The sequence below is a fragment of the Lepisma saccharinum genome, chromosome 27 (genome assembly GCF_977018435.1).
Source record: "Lepisma saccharinum chromosome 27, izLepSacc3.1, whole genome shotgun sequence".
In the NCBI taxonomy this organism is placed as follows: Eukaryota; Metazoa; Arthropoda; class Insecta; order Zygentoma; family Lepismatidae; genus Lepisma; species Lepisma saccharinum.
In genome coordinates this window covers 40,929,896-40,957,428 of record NC_139255.1, presented here as the reverse complement: position 1 = coordinate 40,957,428, position 27,533 = coordinate 40,929,896, and the positions used below count along the sequence as shown (strand labels likewise).

At 36.4% G+C, this 27,533-nt stretch overlaps 1 protein-coding gene across 5 annotated transcripts in view; it reads left to right on the top strand.

Annotated features, from left to right (window-relative positions):
• The window catches only part of LOC145980017 (oxysterol-binding protein-related protein 6-like), a 99,727-nt gene that overhangs the window by 58,372 nt on the left and 13,822 nt on the right, over nt 1-27,533 (top strand). For 4 of the 5 annotated variants that reach the window (XM_083112984.1, XM_083112985.1, XM_083112983.1 and 1 more), the window contains 8 exons: nt 433-689; nt 1,903-2,095; nt 9,820-9,998; nt 11,128-11,340; nt 14,894-15,011; nt 16,861-17,021; nt 23,167-23,311; nt 23,909-24,035. In XM_083112984.1, the coding sequence (XP_082969110.1) occupies nt 433-689; nt 1,903-2,095; nt 9,820-9,998; nt 11,128-11,340; nt 14,894-15,011; nt 16,861-17,021; nt 23,167-23,311; nt 23,909-24,035 (1,393 nt within the window). The remainder of the gene's footprint in view (nt 1-432; nt 690-1,902; nt 2,096-9,819; nt 9,999-11,127; nt 11,341-14,893; nt 15,012-16,860; nt 17,022-23,166; nt 23,312-23,908; nt 24,036-27,533) is intronic. The other variant, XM_083112986.1, reaches the window with a different exon arrangement.

Below are 27,533 nucleotides of genomic sequence, written 5' to 3'. Positions count from 1 at the left end.
TTGATGCATGCTGTGTCACCCATGGTGCACACATTTAACATTTGTACGTGTAAAAAAAAAACTGAGTTTTTCGTTCATTCTGGACTAGTTTCATTAACGTTAAATTCAATACTTGCAATACATTTTTGTATTTATGAAACATTTGGTATTATTTAGCAAATGAGACTTAAGTTAGTTTCTTGTTGGGGAAAGGAAATTGAAAGTGAAAAATTTTATTTTGGTACTGATACCACTGGAATTAGCCAATACAAACACATCAGTATCAGCCTTTGTTTTGAATATTTATAAGTGTTCTGAACATGTAAATTACTACAGTATTTAGTTTTTATATCAGCAGAAAATATTGACAGAAATGTCACTGGTATTGGATCAGCAGAAAGACCCTGATTTAGTTTAAAATTACTTACATTAAAATCTTAATATTTTTTTCAGTCCACGGTAGCCTAAAGTCACTACTTCGAGCACTATTGACTGAGAGAGATAGGCTGAAGCAAGCCCTGGAAACAGACAGCACGCTGTTTGTCCATAATAATTCCTCACTAGTTGCAAGCATGAAGAATTCTCTGAACCAAGCACTACAGCAAAATATGGAACTCCGTGCTAGATTAAATAGGATACATGAAAACTCTGACCTAAGTGACGTGTCTTCCATTGTGCCCTCGTCAGAAGCAGTATGTACCCCTCCTTCTGTACGTACTTTTCTGTAAATTGTAGAATGTAGTTTAGTGTGATTAAATTAGTGTATTTGCATGTAATGTAGTGAAGTTCCTGCTTTGTGTATGTTCCAGCATTGTGAATGTTACATGTTTTCCACTGAAATATATAATAGAGGTGGACTGATATGGGGCATTTGTTGATATCAATAAAAGTGCTGATTGAGCACCCTCTTATCTGAATAGTTACTAACATGTGGTACAATTTCATTAACATTCTGGCACTATTGCTTGTCATACAAACTGTGTTGAATGATGAACTCAGTGTAGCTATTTGTGTAGCACATTATTACTGTATTCAGTTCCTTGTTAAAGATTCAAACATATTAAAATGTTGTTAAGACAGAGATCATAGTCTGGAGAACAAACTGTGAAGAGGAGAGTTGCGATGATGTATACAGTTTATAGAAGGGCATGATTCTATTCATGATAATGCTGGAGGTTCACAACTGTTGGATGTGAATTATACCTTATTGTTCGTAAAAAAATTACTAAATTACAGGATAGTTATCAAAATATTGGATCAGTAAAATCATTGGTAATTTTGCTATATAACCAATATGTCCATATTGGCTGACAGCAAATTATTACTGTTTAATCTGTCCCATCCCTAATATGTAATTCTTTAATATGTGCATGTATGCTATTCTTGAACATTTATGAAATTTTGTAACTTACATGTTGAGTATGATTATAGAATTAGATCCTAAATAGATATTACTAATATGTGAATAAAAGCAGACTTACTTTGGGTCTTAAAAGATATGTTTTCCTAGAAAACTAAAATGAAATGTTTCCAATCAGTGTTTAAGTGCTGTCTGTAGTGTAATGTTTCGTATCTAGTTACACATTTTAAAAAATACAATATATTTAAAATGTAATGGTCACGTTACATTGCTCATTTATTGAATATTTAACAAAATAATACAATTTTGATATTATATGTAATAATTTGCCTAGAAATGAATTAATTTTGGAAATTGAAGATAATTTTCAATAGTGATTTAATGATCAGTTTTCGAGAAATAATAACTGATAACATAGCTTTTGCCTGAAATTATATTTCAATGTTAGTTTGGTGTTAGCAGTAGTCACTGTGTATATTCTGACATGGTATACTAAACCTCACGTTAGATATTAATGAAATTTACTAACAAAACTTCTCATATTCTTATAATTTGAATTTCAGATTCAGAAATCTTTGCACCAATCACTTTCATATAGTAGCTCATGCATTAGTACATCAGAATTCTATGATGCTCAAGAGTATCAGGCCAATATGGTTAGCGAGACATCATCAGAAGCCAGCCTAAGCAGCGAGGAGGGGAGCATAACAAGCGATAACAGCGATGTCGGAACAGAGTATACGCCGGCACAGAGCGGTGAGTCACCTGCCAAAGAGATGTCCGTCAATTTGAACTCGAGTAAGTGAGGAATCCAACTGCTATGCTGAGTGCTCCCCCAAGTAGCTGTTGATTCCAATGCAAGCGTGTTTTGCATTCCATAGCACCAGCAGAAATTATGAACAAATACTTTTGTTTTTGCTAACATAATTTTTAAAAAATCCTGCCATAGAGTATACAACTTGAGATGGAGCTAGTGCCTTGCTAGTAGATTTAATAGCAGCTTCATTGCATACGGGCTTGAAAAGACCATCTCTGCACATTGAAAAACATTTAGTTTTTATTATTAGGTAAGTGGGTAGCCAGTAGCAATGATACATATATCTGTATTGAAAACATTTGTTAGCAAACACTAATTAGCCTCAAAAGATAAGTTTCAGCTCAGTTTACCATTTAAAACCAAACACCGTTGCATTTTTATTGACAGTAATTTCTTTTGAAGCATATTGTATGATTCATTGCATCAAGCGCAGGCCACAGATGGATGATCAAATCTGAATCTGGAACCCTGGATCTGATATCTGAAATGCTGGAGTCATGTCTGAATCCCAACGATGTAAATTTGGAATCCGGTATCCGTTACTGTATCTGGAACCCTGGAGCAGATATCTGAATCTTCAGAAATTCATGTTTGTCCGTCCTTAGTCCACATTCTTTAGTACAGCTCCCTAATTAGGTCCATAGGTTCTTCAGTCATTGAATGACTTATTCGGGTTCAAAGAAGGCTTGAAATATCTGTTGACACTGCTATACCTCTGATTAATGAATATAATTACATTATAATATTGCCAATATTGAACAATTATAGGAAACTTCTAAAAATAAATTGATAAAGATATAATAGTAATAGCCTGTGGCATGATGGCCTGCGACGTACAGGGGCTACCTACGGACCAAATGAAAAATATGAGAAAAAACTCATGTGGTTCTTATTCTCAAGTAACAACTTTGATACGAAATTGATAAATTTGTGTCTTTCCAAACATTGGAGAAGAATCTGCCAAACACACAAAACAACGCTGCAAGTACGGCACCACGGAGAGTCCAGTCCTTGCAGTAAATGACGATGTGTCCGATTCGGAGCTGCATTAAGATGACTTCTTGGCAGTAGGGACAGGATGAGGAACGCCAAGCACCAGTGATGGGCTTGATAGCTCGAAGCTTGTTCCCCGTTATCTCATCCCATTATTCCTATTATTTGAATGATACAAGAATGAGAAATTTTCCATTATAAAATTGTTGAAAAACTTAACTGAATTGCATACAGTGAAGTACACATTGGTAAACTAAGTGGATAAATATGCTCCATTTGGGCTGTGCAGTTTATTATCCATGCTCAAGTGTGTATAACATTTTAATTGCATTTTCCTGCAGTATAAGGTATTCATTTACCAATAATATTGTTCATATATATACTGTATATAGTATAGCCTTGATCTTTTTCAATGTTACTCACAGCTGGAACACTACAGAACAAATTGGTTGAATAAAACTTGTGATTATACAGATATTATTAACACTTTATGATGCTTTTGATTTTAATTCAGCTAACATTTATCTGAACAGCTAATCCAAATTTAAAATATGCATGTATGCATGTCGTGTTTCATAGTATTGATGATGATGATAATATGAATATACATTTATATTTTTAAGATTTCTTATTGATCGTACTGCATAATTGGAATAACAAAACTTGAAACAAGATGGCAGACCCAAATTCTAGTTATCAGCACCATATTGAACACACTATTTATGCATTACTGATTTTCATTCTCGGCTTATATTTTTTTATTTCTTCATATATCTTGATTTTCAGTGTTTATTTTTATAGAAATTAAAATTGCAAATGACTAGAATGATTACTTAAACATATTTATCACAATAATTGCAATTGTTAAATATATTTTTCATACTAGATACAAAATATTAAAAAGCACAGACCTTTGATCTTTGCATCTATTTTGGTTAATGGTGAAACTTCTTGATGACTAGAGAAAAACTCATTGATTGTGAATAAAAGTTCAAGATTTTGAAAAAAAAAAAAAAACACATTTTGGGATCAAATGTGGTATATGAAATTGCAAATTTTATTTTAAAACTATACATAATACTGTACCATACTAAGAGAAATTATTGGAGTATCATTAAGTTTATACCTGTGTAAAGAAGTCCATTTCCATCTCAAATTTTGCAGCCGAATTAATCAATACCCTGGAATTTTGCGTAGCTCGTGGGCTAATTCACATTGTGGAAAGTGTTGTCAGATAAAAAATATCCAAATTTCGTATTCAGAGTTTGTTTCACACTTTGCACAAGATGTTGCATTACTTCATGACAAATGATGGTAGGAAAATGTACTGCACACCTTTCAAAATTTTAAAAAACTAACATTACAATGTGTAATTTCACATTTCGTGTTTTTCATAAACAAAATATGCATGTCCATAGCAATTACATCTCTAATGTGCTGTAGTGTGTAACTCTTTGGTTACATATGGTTACAATTTAAAGGTGTATACATTGGTATATGCATTACATTATTGTAGCCTTTCGGTATCAGCCAGTCGAGATATTGGTTTTATTGATAATATTGACAATAACTTTACCGATTCTACATCATTTAAAATTGGGGTTGAGTTGATTCATATTGCCTAATGCTAGTCATATTGGTATTGGAAAGTTGAATGTAACTGTTAGTCTTAGAAGGTGCCTAGTAATACCACAGACAAAGGTAATAGGCAAACATTCATCTCAGGCTGCAAACTTCTGCAATATTAAAAGAGCACCTGCAAGAAGTTCGAATATCCTCCACTTGGAGGCGCCCGCTTTCACTTCTGGTCAAACTCGCAAATTTTGAGCAACTGGAGAATGTGACGTCACGGGAGGCAGGTGTGCAAGACGTGTGTTTGAAAACAAGCTGTCCCACGGGGCATGGCATTGAATAAAGAAACTCATCGGTAAGGGGAGTGGCTGTGATTACAGCACCAGCAGTTGGGAAACAAAGGGCTGACGCATATCATACATTAATGTAAAGACTAGATTCTGGAGAATACTTGTTCTTTTACTGATTCCTCACAAATACTAAGTTAGTGAAGATACATCCTTAGAAAAAATCATGTACCTTTTCAAGAAACACATCAACAATTCCCCACAGGAACATAGATTTTTGAGCTTTCTGCTATTTTTCTTATATTTCGTAACTTGCGTGTTCAACGTTATTTTTGTATTTTATGCAAATACTGTATACTTTCTATCCAATAGTATGTCGAAAACTGGAGATTGTCATTTCCATCCATTGCATTCGGCTATTTTCTTTTCATGCAAAAGGTTAGATGGAAAATTTACCACCACTGATATTTTTATGGAAGTTGTACTCACACTGTCGTGTACTTTCAGCTTACCAGTTGGTGTCATGCATGCGTGCCTGTAACATATTAAATTAGAACAATTTACGTGCCAGAACACTAAATATACTCCTGCAGACGTGTGCCATGATATTGTTAGTAAGAAGATATTATAATAAGAAGAACTACATAATGATAATTTCGATTATTTCTAAACCCAAAATATATTTCTCATGTTGTTATTGCATTTTACAGCACAAATATTAGTAGTTTTCATTATTATTGAGCCAGTCTGGTAAAATTTATCGAACCTTGCATTAGTACTAAGAATTTACATGTTAAATATTGAAGGAGAGTAGCGATATCCTTATATGGCCGCAAGGTTAGAGTTTTTAGTTTTTTTTTTTTATTTTGTTTCTTTTCAAGTTCACTTTATGCATAGAAAGGCTACTCGGGACTGGATCTGCAGTTTAAAGTGGGATCCGATTCACTTTGTACCTCTATTGGGTGTAACGGTAGAATATAAAGCACTTGATAGGCACCGTTGACTAATTAATCGTTAGTCGTAACAAAATATCTACTAATTAGTCGGAAAAAAATAGTCTGGTACTTTTTCCACTAATATTAGTCGAATTAGGTGTTTGACTAATTCCCCATATTCGTCGCAGATTTCATGCCAAATTGTTAGATGGGGTGTGCCCATTACGTAAAGCTTCTTTAGAAAAAACATAAATCCTTCAGGCTACTTAAAACTTACTTATTACGATGTAAGCTGCCTTCGGTGTAAGATTAAGATGCACTGAATACTTGTGAATACGATAAATTTATTTTTTAAAAAATGGGCGTACATAATTTCTGACAGTAAACACTAAACCGGCCTGAAAAATTAAACTAAAGCATGAGTTGTATACAAAACACCAAATCCATCAGTTCTTATAGCAAAACAAAATTGGGGGAAGGGCCATGAATCTTAACCTTTACTGAACAGAGTGACATTGGATCATAGAATGCATCACCGAAAATCAATTTCGGTGATATCCTGTTGTTGGTATTCAATTTTCATAGATATGAGCTCCAATTACCATTTTAAACCTTTGTTTTAAAAAGTTATTCAAACACAAAAATGGTTGGGGGTTATCTTAAGGTATTTTTTTACTACATTACCGCCTTTGTTTGAATGTTTTATTTTCTATAAAATTTTGGGGGCTGTAGCCCTTCATCCCACCCCCCGGGTACGGTATGCCAGTGGGCCTGCAAGTACATGACAGTGTGAGTACAACTTCCATAAGAATATCGGTGTTCCATCTAATCTTTTGCATGAAAAGAAAATAGCCGAATGCAATGGATGGAAAATTACAATCTCCAGTTTTCGACACGCTATTGGATAGAAAGTATAACTTGTGTTGAACACGCAAGTTACGAAATATAAGAAAAATAGCAGAAAGCTCATGTTCCTGTGGGGAATTTTGATGTGTTTCTTAAAAAGGTAAATATTTTTTTTTATAAGGATGTATCTTTACTAACTTCGTATTTGTGAGGAATGAGTAAAAAAGCAGGTATTCTCCAGAATCTAGTCTTTACATTAATGTACGATACGTGTCATCCCTTTGTTTCCCAACTGCTGGTGCTGTAATCACAGTCACTCCCCTTACCGATGAGTTTCTTTCTTAAATGCCATGGCTGCCCATGGAACAACTTCTTTGCAAACGCGGGGGTTAGTAGAAAGTGCAGTTATGGATGAACTTCTGAGCAGGGAGACTACCATTCGACGTACCTTACCTTCAACTCATATTCCAAGATCAATCCACAGATAATGTGATAAGCGCTCTACCATTCCTTGCAAACGCACACCCCACGGAGTACCTCCCTTTAAGTCCCGTTCCCGGTTGCTTGATATTTACCAGCGCCATCTGCTTTTTGCAAGTTGGACCAGAAGTGAAAGTGGCTGCCTCCAAGCGGAGGATGTAGCAACTTCTTGCAGAGACCAAAATAGGTTTGCTGCCTGATCTCAGTGTCTGCCTGTTATCTTTGTCTGTGGTAATACAGAGCTACATTATCTACCTTTGTTTGCATTCTTTATTCATATATGCTGTATTTTATATTGTGCAGTGCCCAAATTTACCCAAGTTATAGTAATTCAATCATCCACACAATTAGTATATTTTTTTGAGACTTCTTAACCATGTAGGGCTTTCCTAGATAGCACAATGAAATGCCATTTCGTGTGAATAAAATTCACTTGGAAAGACATGTACAAATTGTGGTGACAGGAGTTGATGTGAGGATCCTAGAGTTGAAACCATGACAGATATAAGGTTACAAGGTTCATGAAAGATGAAAGGTTACAGTGAATTGGCCAGATCAATTTGTAAGGTCTTCAGACAGGTAAGAAGAGGGTGTGATCAAAGAGATCAAATAAGTCGCAGGTCATATCAAAGATGCTACTGTAAATTGGCAGTTAGGGGAAAGAACTGTTGCCAGAGTTGAATTTGGTGAATTAATGTCATGATACTGATGCAGGCTGTCTACCAGTCATGAAAGTCAAGAAAAAGTAGGGATGGGACCGATTATCAGTACTCTATCTGTATTGGCTGATATAGGCATATCTGTGTATTGGTTTATTGATATAGATTATTTTACCGAACCGATATATCAATAAATATCTGACAATTTAGTGCAAAATTCTGCCATTTGTTGTAATATTTATGGATAATCTCCATGGCCTACTTTCTGAAAAAGTAAATATCTAAATATGCAATTCCTTTTGTACTGCAGTCACCTTGAAACACACATATATTAAGGAGGTCAATGAACCTTTCAGGTTCTTCAAGGACCATTTCTAATTTTATATCGGATCGGTAGAATATCGGTTATCGGCAGGGCTCGAAAAATCCCAGTCGGCAGGTTGCCATGGCGACTAAAAATTTCAGCCTGGCAACTGTGAACTTTTGCTGTAATATAGCCGTTTTTATAAGTTTGCACGTACGAAATTTTGAAGATTCTAAGTTCAAATTGCAATACAGCGAAAGTTAGCATTTTTTTTATCAACGTTGTGAATATTTCATAGAATCACTAACTATTCCTTATTCTTTGTCTCCGAACACCTTCCCCCACCCCATTTCCAGCTTTCTCACATGATTTAGCGATGTTTTGAATACGGTGATGCTCAATTTGTTATAGTATGCGCAATTGCTAGTAGGTGGTTCCCTGGTGCCTGATTTTCAGAGCTGGCACCTAGCTCTGAAGATTTTTCGAGCACTGGTTATCGGTATCAGTACTTTATCGGTATCAGCCAAAATTTCATATCGGCCCATCCCTAAGAAAAAGTAAAGGAAATTACACTTGTGCTCAAGAATTTTTGCTATCACAAAGAGTGATTGATTTAGTATATTTTACCTCACTTTTCTGTTAATCAGAAAGATGAGATGGATGAAAGGATTATCACAAACGTATGTGGAGGATGCAACACTGACTCCACAGGATTATACTGACTATGATCCCAGATGCCAGAGCCTCACTAGTTTGGAAAATGCAAGATGATGATAATTTAAGCAGTGGACTGAGTGATAGCTGCTTTGCTTTGTTATTTTTCAGATCTACACCTATCCTATCATGTGCAAGCTTTCCTTGGCATTTATTTATGAATATTTGGAAATCTAAAACTGTATTGAGTTGTGGTTAATATTTCTTCAGCTTTGTTTCTTAAGAATTACATTTGTGTATGTGTGGTGTTTTGTAAAAATATTAAGTAATGTGCCCATTCCCTATCCAGGATAAAGTCTGAAGCATTAATTTTTACATACAGTAATACATAAGCAAGCTTAATTATCTTGTTAAAGTTCAGCTTCAGCTTTCATCTTAACCTGTCTTTTGGTAGGGGTTCTTCATTAAATAAATAAAAAATTAAATAAATGTTGGTAATTCCAACTTTATCTAACTAGAGGATGATTAAATAAGGTTAAGAAAAAAAGGAGTCAAGAGAAAAAAACCATGAAAAAGTCAAGAATTGGATTTGCAATTTTGGTAGACACCCTGTGATGATATGCTTAACAAATGTGCTGTGGAAAAGTATGCAATTCTTATTGTTAAAAAGCTGTGCATTTTTGCTTTTGGCTGCTTATTGCTTTTAAAGCTTCATTAGTTAATTATTAGTTGGCGAGAACAATATTAGTGTATTCAACTAATTTATTAAATTAAAGGGAAAAACAACTACTCGGTATTGTGTGCGTTTGTTAATTGTAATCCAGTAAAATTATCTGTTTGCATACCTGCATAGCATTATTCTTTGTACAGATTGATTACATAAAAAGTTTTATTGCATATAGCCTATATTAAAAGTAAACTGTTTAATTCCAGTTGCTACAGACCATGATGGTACAAGCAAATGCACAACAGGAAGAAGAACGAAATTGCCTGCTCCTAGGCCTGACACAGAGGGCCTCTCCTTATGGAATTTGTTATGCAAAAACATCGGGAAAGATTTGTCGAAAGTTTCCATGCCAGTAGCTTTAAATGAACCTCTGAACATGCTTCAGGTATTGTTATAACTTTATCTTTCACTTTGGCGTTAATTTGGTCAACAGGAATATATTGAGACTGGAGACATAAAGCTATTTCTTGTCCCTTGTTCATTGGAAATAAAGAATAGTTTTCGAAGGCAAATGATCACTGTTGTAAAAGCACTTGTAGTTTGTCTCAGTATCTGCCAATATGGGCACTTTTTTTTAAAAAAAAACTAGCTTATTGTTAGCAGATATAAAATGTTATTGCTAGTTTATGAACATCATTGAATAAACTTCATCCTGATGATGCTTAAAACTTGATTATTTGCATGTTAAAGCACCACAAAATGGTTTGGAAATTAATATTGAAATTGCGTAAAAAACTGGAACAGTCATGGATGTTTGGTCAAAGTGAATGTGAGTCCTGGATATGCAGCTACCTTTCTTCAGGCAAAACCTGCCAGTTGGACATTATTTAAGGAGGCGAATGAATGAATCAAATTCCTCATATGTTTGCCATTCTGTATCAGATTGGTATAATATAGGTAATGGTATGTCATTGAATTTTATATTGGTACTTTCCCAATATTTGGTGGAGACTCCTTTTTAATTGGTTGATTCCTGACAAACAAACTTGTTTCAATTGTGTAATGAATTTCTCAAGTTTCATGTGAAACTTAGGAAGTCTTGTAGATAACTGTAAATTTTATGTTAACAGCAAAAAATGCTCTTATGCATATTAGTATCTTCTGTCTTAGGATATATACATGTTTTTGTGTAATAACAGTGATGGGTCTTCCCAATAGTGTAATGGTAATTATGCCACCTTGTAATCGAGGTGTCCCAGGTTAGAATCCTCATGGCGGTTCAGATTCCACTTTAAACTGTAGGTCCAGTTCCGATTAGACTATCAGGCCATAAATTACACTTCAAACAAACTTTGACCACATTGATTGTTACTATTAATAATAATAAAACTTGTACTGTTAGTGGTTAAAATATGCATATTTTCTCAATACATTAGCATAAAAATATTGAGACAATATAACTCTTTTAGCCAATGAAGGCGTTGAGTATTTATTATTATTAATAGTAACTTTGTTTGTTCATCTGATATAGAGATATAATCTTTCCTCAGAGCTTTATGTTGTTCCCATTGCAGAGAATGTGTGAAGAATTGGAGTATAGTGAACTCTTGGACAAAGCAGCAGAGTTGGATGACCCGTATGAAAGAATGGTGTATGTTGCTGCTTTTGCAGTATCGAGTTACGGTTCCGCTTACTTCCGTGCAGGCAGCAAGCCTTTCAATCCATTGCTTGGAGAAACATACGAATGCATTCGGGAAGATAAAGGATTCAGATTTGTGGCTGAGCAAGTGAGTACTTTTTATACTTTTGCTCATGTAATTGTATAATTACAATGGCACCAACTTTTGGAAAACTTTGGGTGGGCTGAACTCTGAGAATTGTTTTATAATTTTATGCAATAATGTCATAAGTAGGGTGAGGATTTGCCCTAAAATGAAGTTCCTTTGGCAAAAATTGTAGATTTTTACATTTTAAAAACTGTTTTATGCCATTTCTGAGAGGAATACATGAATTTTATAGTGACTGTTTTCGAATATTTTAGTCTTAAGTGCCCATTTCAAAGACAATTGCCTTTTTTGAGTGCCTAAAATGATGAAAAATTAATTAATATGGTTGAATTTTGAGTTTCATTTCTTTCTTTTAATCATGTCTGCATTTTATCACTGAGCTATCTCATAATGTATCTGTTCGTAATAGCCAATCAGTGCACTGAAGTTGAGGTAAATGCATCTGCAACAACTGATCAGATTGATACCATCCGTCTATATAACTGAAGGAAAGAGCAAACTCTAACCCTACATTCATTAGAGAGGTTGTGTGTGACGGATGCAGCATGTGTTGCTGGCTGTAGGGGTATTTAGTAAAGAGAACACTGTGCAACTCAAAAGGCAAAAGAAGCAACTGATGCTGCCGCTAAGTCTGCTGATGCAGACGGCGACGTTCTCGTCCACCTTATGCCAGCTAGGGACCTGCAGAATGTTTTTTGTTATGTTCTTGACACGTGGCAGGCAGAATGGGATGGGATAGCTTTGAGCTATCAAGCCCATCACTGGTGCCTGGTGTTCCTCGTTCCACCCCTCCCACCGAGAAGTCATCTTAACGTGGCTCTGCTTAACTGCAGACACTACGATCTCTGACATCGTCATTTACTGCAAGGACTGGATCCTCTGTTGTGTCGTACTTGCAATGTTGTTTTGTGTGTTTCGCACATTCTTCTCGAATGCACAGACTATTGACCTCAGACGGGATTTTAACCTTCCCAACGATTTGTCATCTATGTTGGGAGACAATGACATTGTTTTAGCCAGTGATCAGAACGCTACATTTTGAAAGTAGCTTAGCTACAGCTACTTCACTGCTTTTGCGCTACTTTTTAATAACAAAAATTATGGGTATTCAAAAGAAACCCCTATCAGTTGTATTTACTAGAAAATAGATTCCGTTATTTATTATTATGATACCCATCATTTTGATCACAGTATTGCCACAGTAACCTATTTTTATTAAAGTGTTTGAGAATGATGTGTGCGTATATAAGTGGCAAATTAATTCAAATTTGATATCAGAGTATTACCATTAGGGTGTTAACTCAAATCTGACATATTTTTCAATTAACATACTTTCATTCATAATTGGGAAAAAAAGAGACGCTATATTATATAAATACAGAGAAACTAGTACTCACTTTTATCCTCAAAGCTGCTTTTTCTTTTTCGATTAATTTCAGTAGCAACTGCCACCATCCTTGTTGGATGCTTGCTGTACTGTTGCTTGGCGTGTGTCTTTTGTTTGTAGTTCTCTGGCTGCCGCTAGGTGCACTGTTGTTAACTGTGCGTCTCTGTCTGTGTCGTCTGCTATTTCCGGGTGATAACTATATTTTTCTTGAAAATAAAATAAAGAGCTGTTGGCCAGATCATATTGATGAATGTAATTTGGTTATGTGGATATCAGAATTATTTATATATCAATGAAATAAATTACATGGATATATTATCATCTAGATTATTCATATTGCCATTATCTAGTAATAGATGTCGTCTTTTTAAACCTCATACACAAGTAATTGTTATTGTCAATTTTTATTTGACACTGTTGCCGCATATAAAGTGTACCTCAAAACTCCAAGAAGAAATGTAGCTGTAGCGAAATTTTTGCTACAACTACGGGAATTTTGTAGCTTCGCTACAGCTACAATTTTTAAAATGTAGCGCCGCCACAGCTACAAATTTTGTAGCTAGCTACAGTAGTGTGCTATTTCCGACCACTGGTTTTAGCCAATGTTTTTAGCTTTTTGTGAAGAGCAGGCCTTTTACAGTTTCTGAGGTAGCTTTCAAATATCCTTTCCGTTTTTAATGGGTTGTGTTTGTCCTATGCAGGTCCATTTACAACTTGCATTTTTAACCTTTCTCGAGGGGCTTTTTACTCCCGTTTGGAATTTTGAGATATGGGTTTTAGATAAGAGGATCTTCCTCGCATACGCTGAAGGGTGCAAAATGGCAATGTGTGCCACGCACCAAAAAATGCCTTATTTTCACCACCCAGAAAATGTAAGCTATTGAGTTTAAAATCCATTTGAAGCCATTTCTGAAAGGAATACGCCAGTTTTGTTGCCGACTGTTGTTACCTGTTTCACTCGTAAGTGCCTTCCTGGAAAATAACTCCTGTTTGAAAGCTTTTAAAGTGGCAAAATATTGAAAAATCTGTCAGGTGTTCATCAAGTTTAGTGGCTATTTTGTATTTTCAGTGCCCTTTTGCCTGCCTCTGTTGAGAGTTTATCCTCATCCTGGTTATAAGCCCTTATTTGCCTGTGTTGAGAGTTTACCCTCATCCTGGTTATAAGCCCTTATTTTCCTAATAATGATGTGGCCATGGATAGTACACTGAAAAGTATCATATTTGAGATGTAACAAATTATTATGAAATATTTTGATAACACTGTCTGTAATTAAGTTGTGAGAATTCTTCAAGTGTATAATGATCACACTTTTAGTTTTCTTAAGTGCAGGGGCTTTACTTTTAAAATAAAATAACAGGCAAGTTATTGGATGGACTCAAGCCCCGTGAACGTGTATAAATAGGTGTCACTGTATAATTTTATTTTGTCATATGTGTACAGTATTTTTTCAGGGTAATAAGGAAAAAATGTAAAATCTATGAAAATTCTATTGGTACTATGGAGATTGAATGTATAATTATAAATCTCATTACATAAAATTGGGATTAGTGTTTAAACTAGCATATACAAATTAACTGTGTTAAAAATTAACTGGTACTCCACAAGTATCAGCTGATATAGGCATATCAGTGTATTGGTAAAGCTACCAATAATCTGTAAATAATTTCTAATATGCTAAAATCAGCTGATATCGATAGAGCACCTATAATATATCTTATCCCTAATAACAATAAGGAAGATGAGGATGGTGTGGGTACGAGGGTAAATGAAGGAGGCCATTGAAAGGTAAATTTAAAATTGTAATGCACTGTGTATTGAGTATTCTAGAAGAAATTTAAGGATTCTGAAAAACTCAGAGTAATCTGTTTTTAGTGCTTATGTGGGAGCCCTGATTCTGTATTGGAAGATTTGACATTAAAGAAAGCCCTTTTAGAAGTTTGTCTGGAGGGTGGCTCTTGGTATTAATTCAACAATGTCGATAACAACCAAAAGTTTTTCTTGCTTCTTAACAGAGAAAGAAAACAAAATTTATGGGATAGAATAAATTCACCAAAGAAATATGCAATTTTTGTAATAAATTAGATTCTATAGTGATCTGGTTGTAAGATTAAAAGAAGACAAGTTCATAATAGTGCAATATGTAATATGATGATTTCTCTATCTAGGTGAGTCATCACCCTCCAATCAGTGTGTGCTATGCAGAATCTCGGAACTTCATCTTCTGGCAGGATGCAAGAATCAAGACTAAATTCTGGGGCAAGTCAATGGAATTCCAGCCTACAGGTAGGTAATGCTCTCTGCATCCTTGGTTATTTGTATTACTATGTATTGTAATGGATATTGACGGCATCTGATAAAAAAAAGTTTGTAGGCAACAACCAAAGACAGTATATTTCCCTCTGTAGATAAGATTTAACATAGTGCGGGGGCAAAAGCGGTGAAAAGTGTGTGGGGGGTGGCAACTGCCCCCCTCGCCCCCCCCCCCCTAATTGCCGCCACTGATTGAAACTATTAATTGTTGGTATCGGTGGAAATCATTAAGATTATTGACATTAGCATTAGTTTGAATAGTATTGACCCAGCAGTACTGGAAATATATTAGGTCAGTCAAAAAGTAAATGTAATCATTTTTTTTTACAGCAACAATAGAAAACTTACAATGATATCATGTTCCAACATAGTCCCCCTGCACTTCAATACATTAAGGTCCAACGTTCCACAAGCTTTCCGATACCCTGAGAAAAAAAGGTTTTTGGTTGAGCAGCAAGCCACGTATGCACTGCTTCCTTCACCTGTTGATCTGTGTCGAATCGACTGCCTCTTAAAGCATCTTTAAGTGGACGGAACAGATGGTAATCCAACGGGGCTAGATCAGGACTGTGTGCAGGATGCTCCAACACCTCGAAGCCCAGATTCTAAAGAGTTTGAGCGGTGTTGGCGGTGGTATGGGGACGTTGTCATGCAACAAAAGAATGCCTTCCAACAATCGACCTCGTCGTTTGCTTCGAATTGCAGGCTTCAACTTGTTCGAAAGCATATCACTGTATCGTTCACTGTTTATTGTTGTCCCCTTTTCCACATAATGTTCCATAATTACCCCTTCTGAGTCCCAAAAAAGTGTGAGCATCACTTTTCCTGCAGAGTGTTGACGCTTGACTTTTTTTTAACTGGAGATTCAGGGTGTTTCCATTCCATGCTCTGGCGTTTGCTCTCAGGTTTGAAGTGATGGATCCATGTTTCATCTCCAGTAATGATTCATTTCAAAAAGGCTTCACCTTCGTTAGCATGTCTGTCCAATAATTGCTGACAGATTCTCACACAATTTCGCTTGTTCTCGTCAGTGAGTTCTTTAGGGACCCATCTCGCACAGACTTTATGAAAGTTGAGCCTGTTATGGATAATTCCATATGCAGAACCATGCCTAACGTGCATATGGTTTGCCACTGCATCAACAGTCACTCGTCAGTTATTCAGAACCAGCTCACGGACTTGCTCAATGTTGTCATCATTAGTGGATGTGGCTGGACAACCTGCTCTTTCCTCGTCCTTCACACTTGTTCGACCGCTTTTGAACTTTTCAATCCACTGGTAAACACTGCAGCTGTAAAACATTGTCACCCTATTGTGCCAAAAGTCTTCTATGGATTTCAGCTTCTGGTACACCTTCAGACCACAAAAAACGGATTACAGAACGCTGTTCTTCTGTGGTGCACACAGACAGTGGCGCAGCCATATTTACTTGGCAACACTGCAGAGTGAACTGAAGTGATGACGCTGTAACCTGCCACAGGCGAAGACAACGATACTATCTATCGGCTTGCGAGTGCAGAAAGCTGTACAGCCAACCTACGGAAGAAAAGAAAAACATTGCATTTACTTTTCGATTAACCTAATAATATGACTACTTACATAGGACCTTAAATACAACCAGGACAAATTCACAACAAGAGCCTTTATTTTTTTGGTGTGTGTTTTGACATTATGTTAGTTGTTCTTAATATTCAACAGTATTGGCAACAGTGGACAAACATTAGCAGCATTTCAGTCTTATCAGTGGTAGGTGAAAGATGAACTTGTTGTGCTCGTCCCTTCCACAGCATTTCGTTTAAGTATGAAACATTTTTCTTTTAAGGTACTGTGAATTTGCAGTTGCCTAAATACGATGAGCATTACCAGTGGAATAAAGTTACAACATGTGTTCACAACTTGTTCAGTGGGCAGAGATGGGTGGATCAGTATGGCGAACTACGAATTTCGAATGGAGGCATCACGTGCAAGTTAACATTTGTCAAGGTAAGTTTGGACACATTTCTCTCTTCTCCTTTTAGTTGCCTCTTTCATTGTTGCTTCATCATCATCATCATCATCATGAGCATCATGATCATTCTTCTTATTCTTATTCTTATTATTATTCATCTTGTTGTCGTCGTAGTCTTGTTTTCCTTGGTGAAGTTAAAACTGTTTCTATAATAGCCACAGCTTATATATATAGTAAATAATTTTTTCCTCAGAATTTAATTATTTTTTTAAGAACTCATTAATATGGAGTAGTTTTTTTATCATACTCAAACCTAGAAACTTCGGTGGTGAGGTCAAAAGTTGACCACTTGCATGTGCTCAACACAAAGGCCAGCATGGGGCAGTTCTCTTTGAATATCTTATTCCTTTTCAGGGTTGCTACATGTCTGGAAAACAGGGAAATGTCAGGGAATTTGGCTTGTCAGGGAAACGTCAGGGAATTTTGCAGATCATCTGGAATTTACGTGCATTTTGGAGTCTGCAAGAGAAGAAGTTGCAAAATGAACAAGCAGTTCACTTACACTTCTGGATTCGGTTCTTGTGATTCCACTCTCAAAAAAGATTCAGTTTAGATACTTGTGTCTTTCGTTCTTGTGATTCTCAGTCTTGTGCAAAATTATGGTTCCTTCGAATTTCTGTATTCCTTCACTTTTATAATACTAGATATTAGAAAGAATATCAAAGTAAAACTAGCAGTCCAGATATCTTATTGATAACTAAAGTACATTGACAATATGATCATAATTATCGGAAAGGTTGGTGAAGATGAGGTTGTCTTCTTTTATTTTATAGATCTTAGTTTTGTTGGCATTTACTGAGTTCCTACATATATGCAACAAAAATTTCTCCCTTAGTCTGTGTACTTATAAATATAAGCAAGAAAGCAGTATTTTCTACAACACTATAGATCTGCCAGAAATTTATGAACTTTAACTGTTGTTTTTATATTGTGGAAATCTGTTATGGTGAAATAATGTACCTCTGTTACCTTAGACTGAAGGCTAGATGCACGTGATTGTAGCATCCAATACATTTGATACCAATTGCAGTTTTACATTTTGCTCTTTGAATGTTCACATGTTCTTGTGTGTGTAGAACGAAATTTGCTTAAAAAAAGTTGTGAAAGTGAATATTCATAATAATTAATGGATTATATATTTAATTGAAAAACACAAGGTTCAAAAGCAAAAATCATGATGATAAACATGTCTGGACAAATTACATTTTTGGACTGGAAAACCTGGAAATGTCAGGGAATTTCATAATCAAAGAATCATAGCAATCCTGCTTTTTTAAGTACCAAGCATGAATTACTAGGAATAAGGCAGATTAATCATTACTAGAGCTGAGTTGGTATTGATACAAGTATTATTGGTATTGGAAAGGATCTGATTAAATTTAATCACCAGAGCTCAAATTTTTCCGCAAATGCTTGTTTTGCTCTTGTGATCAGGTTTATAATGCGACATCCCATTCATAATGTCTAATACTTGTCTAGGCAAAGAGAAAAGTTACTCACTGAGTCCTTATTCACTTGACTATGTCCCTGGTAGTGTAACTATTATAACCAACCAAAGGTTGGGTATACATCCCCAATACATACAGGCAGCCCTCCACTCCAACCAAAGTACAAGGCCAATTCAAGCCAGGTAAAATTAATAGGAATAGATATTCCCAGATATGTTAAGATTAACAGAAATTAGGCCTAATTAGTAAAAGTATGATAAAACATCAAAATATTAAGTAATTAATAAGCCCCAGACCAAAATTCATTGGTTATCAAAAAGACAACCTTTTGTGGATAGGTAGAATTCAGAGAGCACATGTTGCTTTTCATGCAAATTTTTTATTAACACATATATTTTCAGGATAACATTTGTGCAAGCACAAATTAACTTGCTTTCCCTGAAAATAACTCCAAGTCACAGTTATTAGTACAAATAAACCACAAAAACATCAAAAATTCGATGTTTTTGACAAAAGACAATCGGTCTCACAGCACCAGAGCCATCTGGTGAGTGCCAGTGGAACTAGCCCCGACTAGACTGCCATCTAGTGGATTTCTTTAGGTACTAGATAAAGGCAAGTAACCCAAGGTGCTGTGGACCAATCAGATGGCCTCATGGGCGTGACTACCAGACAATACAACTGAGATAGCTTTTAACATGAGAGGAAGCCATCTTGATTTCACTTTGTGTTGAGATTTAGTACAGTTCACATCGCTCCAAGTTTTTGGGCCAGAGTAGGCCAGTGGAGAGAGGAACAATGGAGTAGCTATTGTATTCCAACATGTGAAATATCTACTAAGTGCTTGGAAATAGTCCAGTAGTGTATAATATGGACAAATTACAGCACTTAAAGTGCATGGAACCAGTATCCATGAAAATTCGGAACTTTTCAAAACCACATGGTGAGGACAATGAGCCTTCAGGAAACCATGGTGCCTTGTATCCAAAGGCATCCATGATTAGTCGGCCCATCCTTTGTCATACAGCTCCCTGAAACAGTTCATGTGCAAGCCAATACCCATATGTATTGAGATACCGCTATATTTTTAGTGCAAATTCACTGAAATCCCCCCATTTATAGTTGGAGTGATAAGTGTTTGTAGCAAGGCCTAGGTGTGATGAGGTGAATGCAGGATATGTAAGTACCATGCTTTTGTTATCCATTTGTTGGTTCCATGTGTAAAATCAAACCTATAAGTTTGTGCAGTGCTTGTATATAGTTAAAACTGATAATACCCAGAATATTAAATGTGTCTTTCCAACATCTGGATTTATCAATTCATATTTGGGCGGGTAAGTCCGGGAAGCGTGCTTCTCGCTCCGGAATAACTAGGCTGAAAGTCCCTATGATAAACCAGCAATCATTCCTCGGAATGGATGCTGGTCTACTGGGGACATCCTCCATGTTAATGGTCACTGGAGGACAGCGTAGAGCTGCACGGGGATGGGTGCGTCCAGGTTGCATAGCAGAGTAGTTTCGTAGGTTCAATCAAGCCCAAAGTGGGTGAGTAGGTTAGGTTCACCTATCCTATTGTTCGGCAACGTAACCTGGAGGCACGTATCCCTGGACCAGCCGCGTAGACGAAGCCATTCAACTCCTGAATCTATCGTCTGTCTTTTGTCTCTCGCGGATCGCACTATACAGGGTGTTTACTGACCTTGGAATTAGCCTGGAATATACTTTTGTACCTGGATAACCTGGAAAAAACCTGGATTTTTCTCAAAGTTACCATTTTTACTACATATGTCCACTTCACTTAGGAGCTTATGTTTTGTGAGTATGTGGATGGTGACTACAGGGATACCTGAGCAGAGTCTGTCACTGCCTCCACTTGAATTTTGAGGGGATTCAAGGGATTTCTTCGTTAATTTTGAGAAAGTCAGTGAAGGAAAAGGGTCTCGATTATTTTAAGTTACAAGTTTATCTTGATGGCCACAATGTTAATTTGAAATTTCTGAGTGACTTGAAGACCTTTCTGAGTGGAGAATATGGGGATGGTCCACAGCTCTTGGAAACAGGAACATGCTCGTTAATATTGTTAATGGGGCTTTCAAGAGTGCGCACACCAAAGCTGCATAGGCAGAGTTCAGACTGCCCCCCACAACTTAAAAAAATAACACATGATTAAGTTCAGTTACTACATTTTTGTTATGAAGCCATACCGCAAATCTTGACCTTTGGCATGTTCGCATGTGCGGTAATTGCGCCGCAATAGCGGGTCTTAGACGATTTGATTGATGTGTACAGTTTGAAGAAAGAAAAACGTAAAATGACTGTGTCGAGTCAACACTTACTGCTGGGGCATCAAAAGAACTTTTCAATTTAATTTTTCTAAAATTTCTGAAGCTTACTATTGTACCGTAACTTTTTAAAAGTAATACGAGTATTGTATCAATAAAAATTTAATGAAATGCAAAATGCAATAATCGTACTGTTTTGCTTTTTAAAACTGACAACCAATATACTAATTAATATTTGTTTACTTAAGCGAGGAAATTTAACATTTTCAAATCTAAAAGGCCTAAAACTAAGTGTTTTTAAGTTGTTGTTTTTTTTTAAAAAAAAAAATTCAGGGGAAGGCCTCCGGATCCCTTATAAACTAGGAAATATTCAATAACCCTCAGGTACATCATCTGCTTCTCCCAGAGTCTGACCCCCCAAAGCAAAAGCTCAAACTCCGCCCATGCAAAGCTGGTTGGAAAATAACTGAGTTTTTGAGATCATTGTACTACTTATTGAAGGACTTTCCATCTAGAAGGGCAGACTTCATTACAGCCTCAAGAACACAGGCATTTCCTCTTTAAGTTCTGCTCCATTAGGTTTGTGCAAAATTCAAGAGTGATCAATCGTCCAATGCTTATGATTCCTGCCTTAAAAATTTATGTCGATGCAGCGAAAACAAAACCACCTGGAACATCAAACTTTAGTAATGTCAAGATCCACATCAGTGACGTACTTTTACCTGCAAGATTGGTGTTCCTTTCTTCTATATCTGTAGAGCTAGAAGAATTCCTCGTAAAGTACCAGACAAACAGTCCTGCTTCTGTTTCTTTGGAGTGATACACTTTGATACAGAGTTTGTTAAGCTGCTTCATAAAAGGAGATATTTTAAAGGGTGCAGCTAGATAAAAGAGTTTGCTCTCATTAGATGTTTATGATAAGGAAATCTTAAAACCAGTTAGGTAGTTGATCTTGGATTTTCTGCAGCTACATATCTTAAAGGAGCTAAGGGTATTGAAGTTCTCAGTTTTCAAGGAGAATGCAGAAAATTTTTGCAAGAAAGCCTGTTGAAGTTCAAAGTTACGAGAGGCGCCAATTGCTTATCACCAGAAACTATGGTCAATGAAACCCTTCGAGAGTCACGAATCACACTTGCTCTTGAGACATTTGTGGAAAAGCAACAAATGGCACCTGTAGTTGCTGACACGGTTAAACGAGAGTATTTAAAAGTTTTGTTCGAATCCTGAAATAACACAAAAGTTGTTAAATTTCAGTGAAAAACACGAGAGATTAGATTCTTTCCTACATGATTTGTTCACCAAGGAAGGCGTTTCTAGTGCTTTTAACACCTTCATGCATAAAATTTGTGTTCTTTTTCACAGCAACGCTGCATTAGAAAGAAGCTTTTCCGTTAACAAAGACTGCTTTGTGGAAAATCTACAAGACGAGAGCTTTGTTGCTTAAAGAAGTGTGTTAGATGCTGTACATGCTGGTGGACGAATATCCAATGTTAATATCATGAAGAGCATGATTTGTTATGTTAGAAATGCATCAAGGAGGAGGAATGAATATTTGAAAGACTGTAGTGAACAAGAAAAGTCAGAGAATCTCAAGAAAAGAAAAGCCTTAAAGAGAAAATAAAAATGCTAGAAATAAAAAGGGAAAGGCTGCTGGCTGAAGCTGAAGGAGTTGCTCTGGATGAAGAAGCAAAAAAGTTAAAACCCACGATGTACTCTAAAGTATAAGAATCAAGATTATTAGGTTTTGTTCTGCAATTTGTTATTTGCCTTACACAGTGTGTGAACATGTATGAGAACATATGCTTTCATTTATATCTGCTGGTAATAATATTAAATGTCAAGAAAAGGAAGAAAGTTATACTAGAAAATATTGTACTCAAAGAACTCCAATCTGAACACATTGTTTTTGTTACAGAATTACTGTACAAGCACAAAGTACATTTTGTATGAGTATGAGTAAATTTTGTAAAAATAAAGTAACTGGCCATTCCCCATCCAAGAAGAAAATGCAGTAACAGTAATTATATAAATTAACATATGCTTAGAATTTATATTAATAATTTTTAGAACTTTTGTAGTAAAACAAAATGTAAAAAATATACTACTACCAAGGGATATGAATTACATGGCAGCTTGCTTTTGTTAGTTACTGCAATTTTTTCTCAACTGGCCTTCTGGTAAGGGTTATTAACAATAACAACTTTTCTTTGTTTAAAAAAATAGACCTGGACAAACCTGGAAAAACCTGGAATTTAAAAACAGACATTTAGTAGACACCCTGCTATAAAATGATAAACAGATTGTATAGAACTTGTACTTGCAAGTATATGGTATAGTAGGTAAATCCTTAATTAACATTGTGCGTAACAATATATCTTTCACCTTTGCAGGCTAGTTACTGGTCTGCAAAACGCCATGAAGTCTTTGGGACAGTGACGAATGAGGAGGGGAAGGTTGTTCGGAAGTTGTTTGGCAAGTGGAGTGAAGCTCTGTACTGTGGAGTTGCACCTTCAGCTAAATGCATTTGGCGGCCTGGTGGGTACTTCCAAATATGTACATTTATTTTTGCAGATTGTGCAATATGCTCATAGAAAATCAGAATTTTTTGTAAAACTTAGTTTAAAATTCTGAATAAACTTTGCATTTATTTTTATGACACAAAGAAGCTTTCACATAGTGTGTCTAGGTGATATTTTATTAGTATAGAATCTCAGGTTTTAAATCAGTATTCCTGCATAAATAGTCTCTTGTCAAAATAGATACCTGGCAGATATGCAAGTGTGTGTGTTTATGGAAGGGGGGTGAGGGGTAAAGGCAGCTGGAGCCTCCAATATGGCTGCAATTGAGAATGTGTGCCTCTGTGGTACAGTGCAATATGCAAAGGCTTTGATTAATATTAACTTTTAGACAAAGTGGTTAGATTATTTGCATAAAATATTGATATAACAGAGTTCAAATGTAAAACATTACACAGAAGTAAAAGAAGGAGCTTGTTTATTTCAGAATGTGGCTTAACAAAATTATAAAAATGCATCTAAGAAGCTTGTGTGTGTGATTTTGGAAGAAGCTTGCTTTCGTGAGAAAATAACAATGCTAAAAATATTATTAGCGTATCCTTTCTTTCATAACCAGGCACTATGTCAGAGGACTATGAACTGTATTATGGTTTCACTCGATTTGCCATGGAACTGAATGAGCTGGATCCTGAGATGTCCAAGTATTTGCCCTGTACAGACACAAGATTCCGACCAGATCAGAGGTAAGTTTTCTTTCAAGGGCTTGCTTGTTGAGTTTGAGCAAGTGTCACCAGCAAACGCTCAATGTTTTCAGTATCCTCAGGAAATATTGATTGGAGTTGAAATATCCTATTAAATATGTTTGTATGAAGTAGCAGAGCTTAGACTTGGTCCCTTGGTTCATTCTGAATCTCTGTGTTTTATTGGGGGATGTTGTGCTTTTACGGAGAAGTGACCGATCTTAGAATTCATCTTCTCTGCCAGTGTTACCACAACGGTATCTATTGCCTATGAAACACTGATTAAGTCAACAGTGCCTAATTTCTCCCAGTGTAGAGGTGTAAATTAATTTAAGATTTGCCACACACAGGAGGTATACTATGTAGAAAATTTAGTGAAAAATGCAAGCTTGGCCAGGATTCAAACCAAGATGTCTGGCATACCATGCCAGTGAAAAATTGGGCGAAGCCTGGGTTTGCTCCATAACTCAGTTGGTAGAGGCTGGAGACCGACCTTGAGCTTAGAGGCTGAGCCCCTGTGAGGCCAGAGGCTGAGGCTGTGTGAGGCTGAAGTCAAATGGCCATCTCTGCTCTGGATTGTATTTTTGCAGGCTAGGAAGGCTCTGGTGTCTGGACTCACAGCCAGTATAATTCTCTGTGGAGCCTGTGTTCTGTTCTGATTGTTCTCTCATCAATTTTGTCTTATCATCATCCATCTTCAGTTGAGTGACAGAAACGTAAAGTAAAATAATCAATCAATTAAGCTGACTGTGTTTTGAAATCTTTGTTTGGGACAGGTTAGGATTGTTTAGGTTTATATGCCATAGTACAGTATGTGCCAAAATATACAATACTGAAATAAAAAGATGAACATTACCTTGTTGTATTTCTCCTGAAAGAAACTAACATACACACTATTAGCGTGTAGATTTACCATGGTATGTGTAATGTAAGTGTTTGAAGTGTGCACCATCTCACTGAAGAGTTTTCATATCGTTCATGCAGATTCTCAAACATATCTCTGAACAAAGGTTGCTGCAGACCCCTGCAAAAAAGACTATTTGCTCACGTAGCGCAGGCACAGTTCTCGGTGGATCTTCACTGTCGAACACACTCCTTTAACATTCTCCACAGGTAGACATCAGGTGGTGTAAGATCATGGGAATGGGACGGGTATGGGAAGTCGGTACCATGTGAAATGATTCGTCATTGAAAGTTTTCCTATAGCATGACTAGAGATTTTCTAGCAATATGGCTGGTTGCCCCATCCTGTTGATACCACTTACTATTCACGTGAAGGCCCCTTGCATAATAGAACCTTCTCAAATCCTGAAGAAATAGTCTGATCACCATGCCCCTGTAGCGTTCTTGGCTGATGGTAGGCCTCAATGACATAGGGGCCTAGTATACCGTGTCGTCAAACTTGCACTATATAGCGGCTTTATCACGTGCCAAATCGGCAGACACAATCGCAAAGGCGAGACCGAATAGTTAGCGGGAGCGACGACAGATGGCAGCGTGCCAAAGAATGAGAAAGAGAGTTGATTGTGGAAATCGGAAGAGGATAAAAATTATTATATGAATTATAATAATTAGAATATAAACAATTGAAGTGTACAAGAATGTATGCAAGAAATAAATGACACATTGTAAATAGCAAATTATCATGATAAAGGATATATGTAAGATTAAGGAAAGTTAATATAGAGGAGATGATTACAGAAATGTGTCCTTTTTCGATCGCTTAGATCGAAACTGATTTTTTTTTACCTCTGGCGAGGAGAACGTCGCCTGGTTTTGGTTTGTTTGTCCCCAGTGGCGCTGTTGTCAAATTAGATGCCCCGAAGCACTTTACGGTTGCACTGGGCCATAGGCAGCGCTGGATGTTAGCGATCCTTGGTTATTTCCCCGGTGTTGTTTTTAGGAGGAGGCGCTATTAGATGCCCCTAAAAATCCTCAATAGCTTTGGTTCAATTCTCAACAAGGAATGCAGTATAATAATTTTCTATATTATTGAGAAGAGATATGGTAGAGGAATATTTGTGAGAAAGAAGACTTTTTGCTGCCAAAAAAGAATAGAAGAAATAAGAAGTTGCTGTAGAAGGAATAAATAGAAGAATTTATCGAGAATATAAGAAATAGAAATATCTTGGCGGAATATTGAAGAAAGTAAGAATTGCTGGGTAAGAAGAAATAAGAATTGATATGAATAGAGTAAATAAGAATGTTGGTGAATGAAAAGGGGATAACCATTTGTATATAGAAGATATTGATGAAAGAAGACGAAGCCTTTTCCATTCACCAATATGATGTCGTAAGACGAAAGAAGCTGATGAAAGAAGAAGAAGCCTTCCCTATCTTATTATAGATGAAATTGATGAAAGAAGAAGAAGCCTTTTATATATTTACTATAGAAGAAGTTGATGCAAGAAGAAGAAGCCTTGCCTAATAGAGAAGAAGAAGCTTAATTATTCACATATGATAAAAAAAAACTCATGTATATTCAACCCTGCTATATATTTCTCTGTACCTTGTTAAGTTTTCAGAATATAGACTCGCCTTTAAACATATCCTTTGGCTATAAACACTTTCTTATTCGCATTCTCGAACCAAGAACCCAATAACCCTGAGATTAAGATTTATGTAGCCGTGGAATAATGTAAAGTAAAGTACATACCCTAAGGGGGGGCGTGACAGCTTCTGGATGATAACATCTGGCAGCTCAAAACCAAGGAAGCAAGTTGTCTGGTGATGATGTAGCCATCCATGTGAATGTGACTTTTGTGGGAGAACCACACATTCCTCAAGAAATATGGATCCTCGTACACCATGGCAAAAATGTTACACAATGCACCATCCTGGCTCACATATCTGGCTTTGTCAAGCCTTGTCCAACCTGTATCCGGTTCTGAAATCCACGTATGTCCTTAAACAATCAGCGAACAGATGTATCGCTGATGTTCAGTTTCAAGGCCATTCGTCGTAGACTCCATCAGGGCGAATGCAGCACCTGGTGGAGAACATGTGCGTGATTCACATTTGTCGAAACAGTTATTGGTCGACCAGACTTCCCCTTCCTTTGAGACAGTACTACCAGAATGGCGAAATTTTGTAACAATAGACAACATAACTGTGTTACTTGGTGCAGTCTTATTAATCTCTCTCGGAATTGTTCTGCCACCTTTTTCAAACTCTGTCCCCTCTTACGACCACTTCCATATGAGCGGAAATAATACTCGACGAATAATATTTTTTCCTCCATCGAGAGACCCATTTCCAACGACAACTGCACAACACAACTTCCTTTTCACTACTGAGAACATGTGCTGCTGGAGCTATGCACATGTGCGTTCGAGATGAGCGAGTTTCAGTACTGTATATTTTGGCACATACCGTATTTCCACACTTCTTTTCCACATCTGCATCGTTTTCCACAATGAAAAACTTTGAGCAGGGACCACTTTATGAGCATGGTCACTTATGCTACCTAATTTTAACAACATAATTTCTCATTGCAAGTTT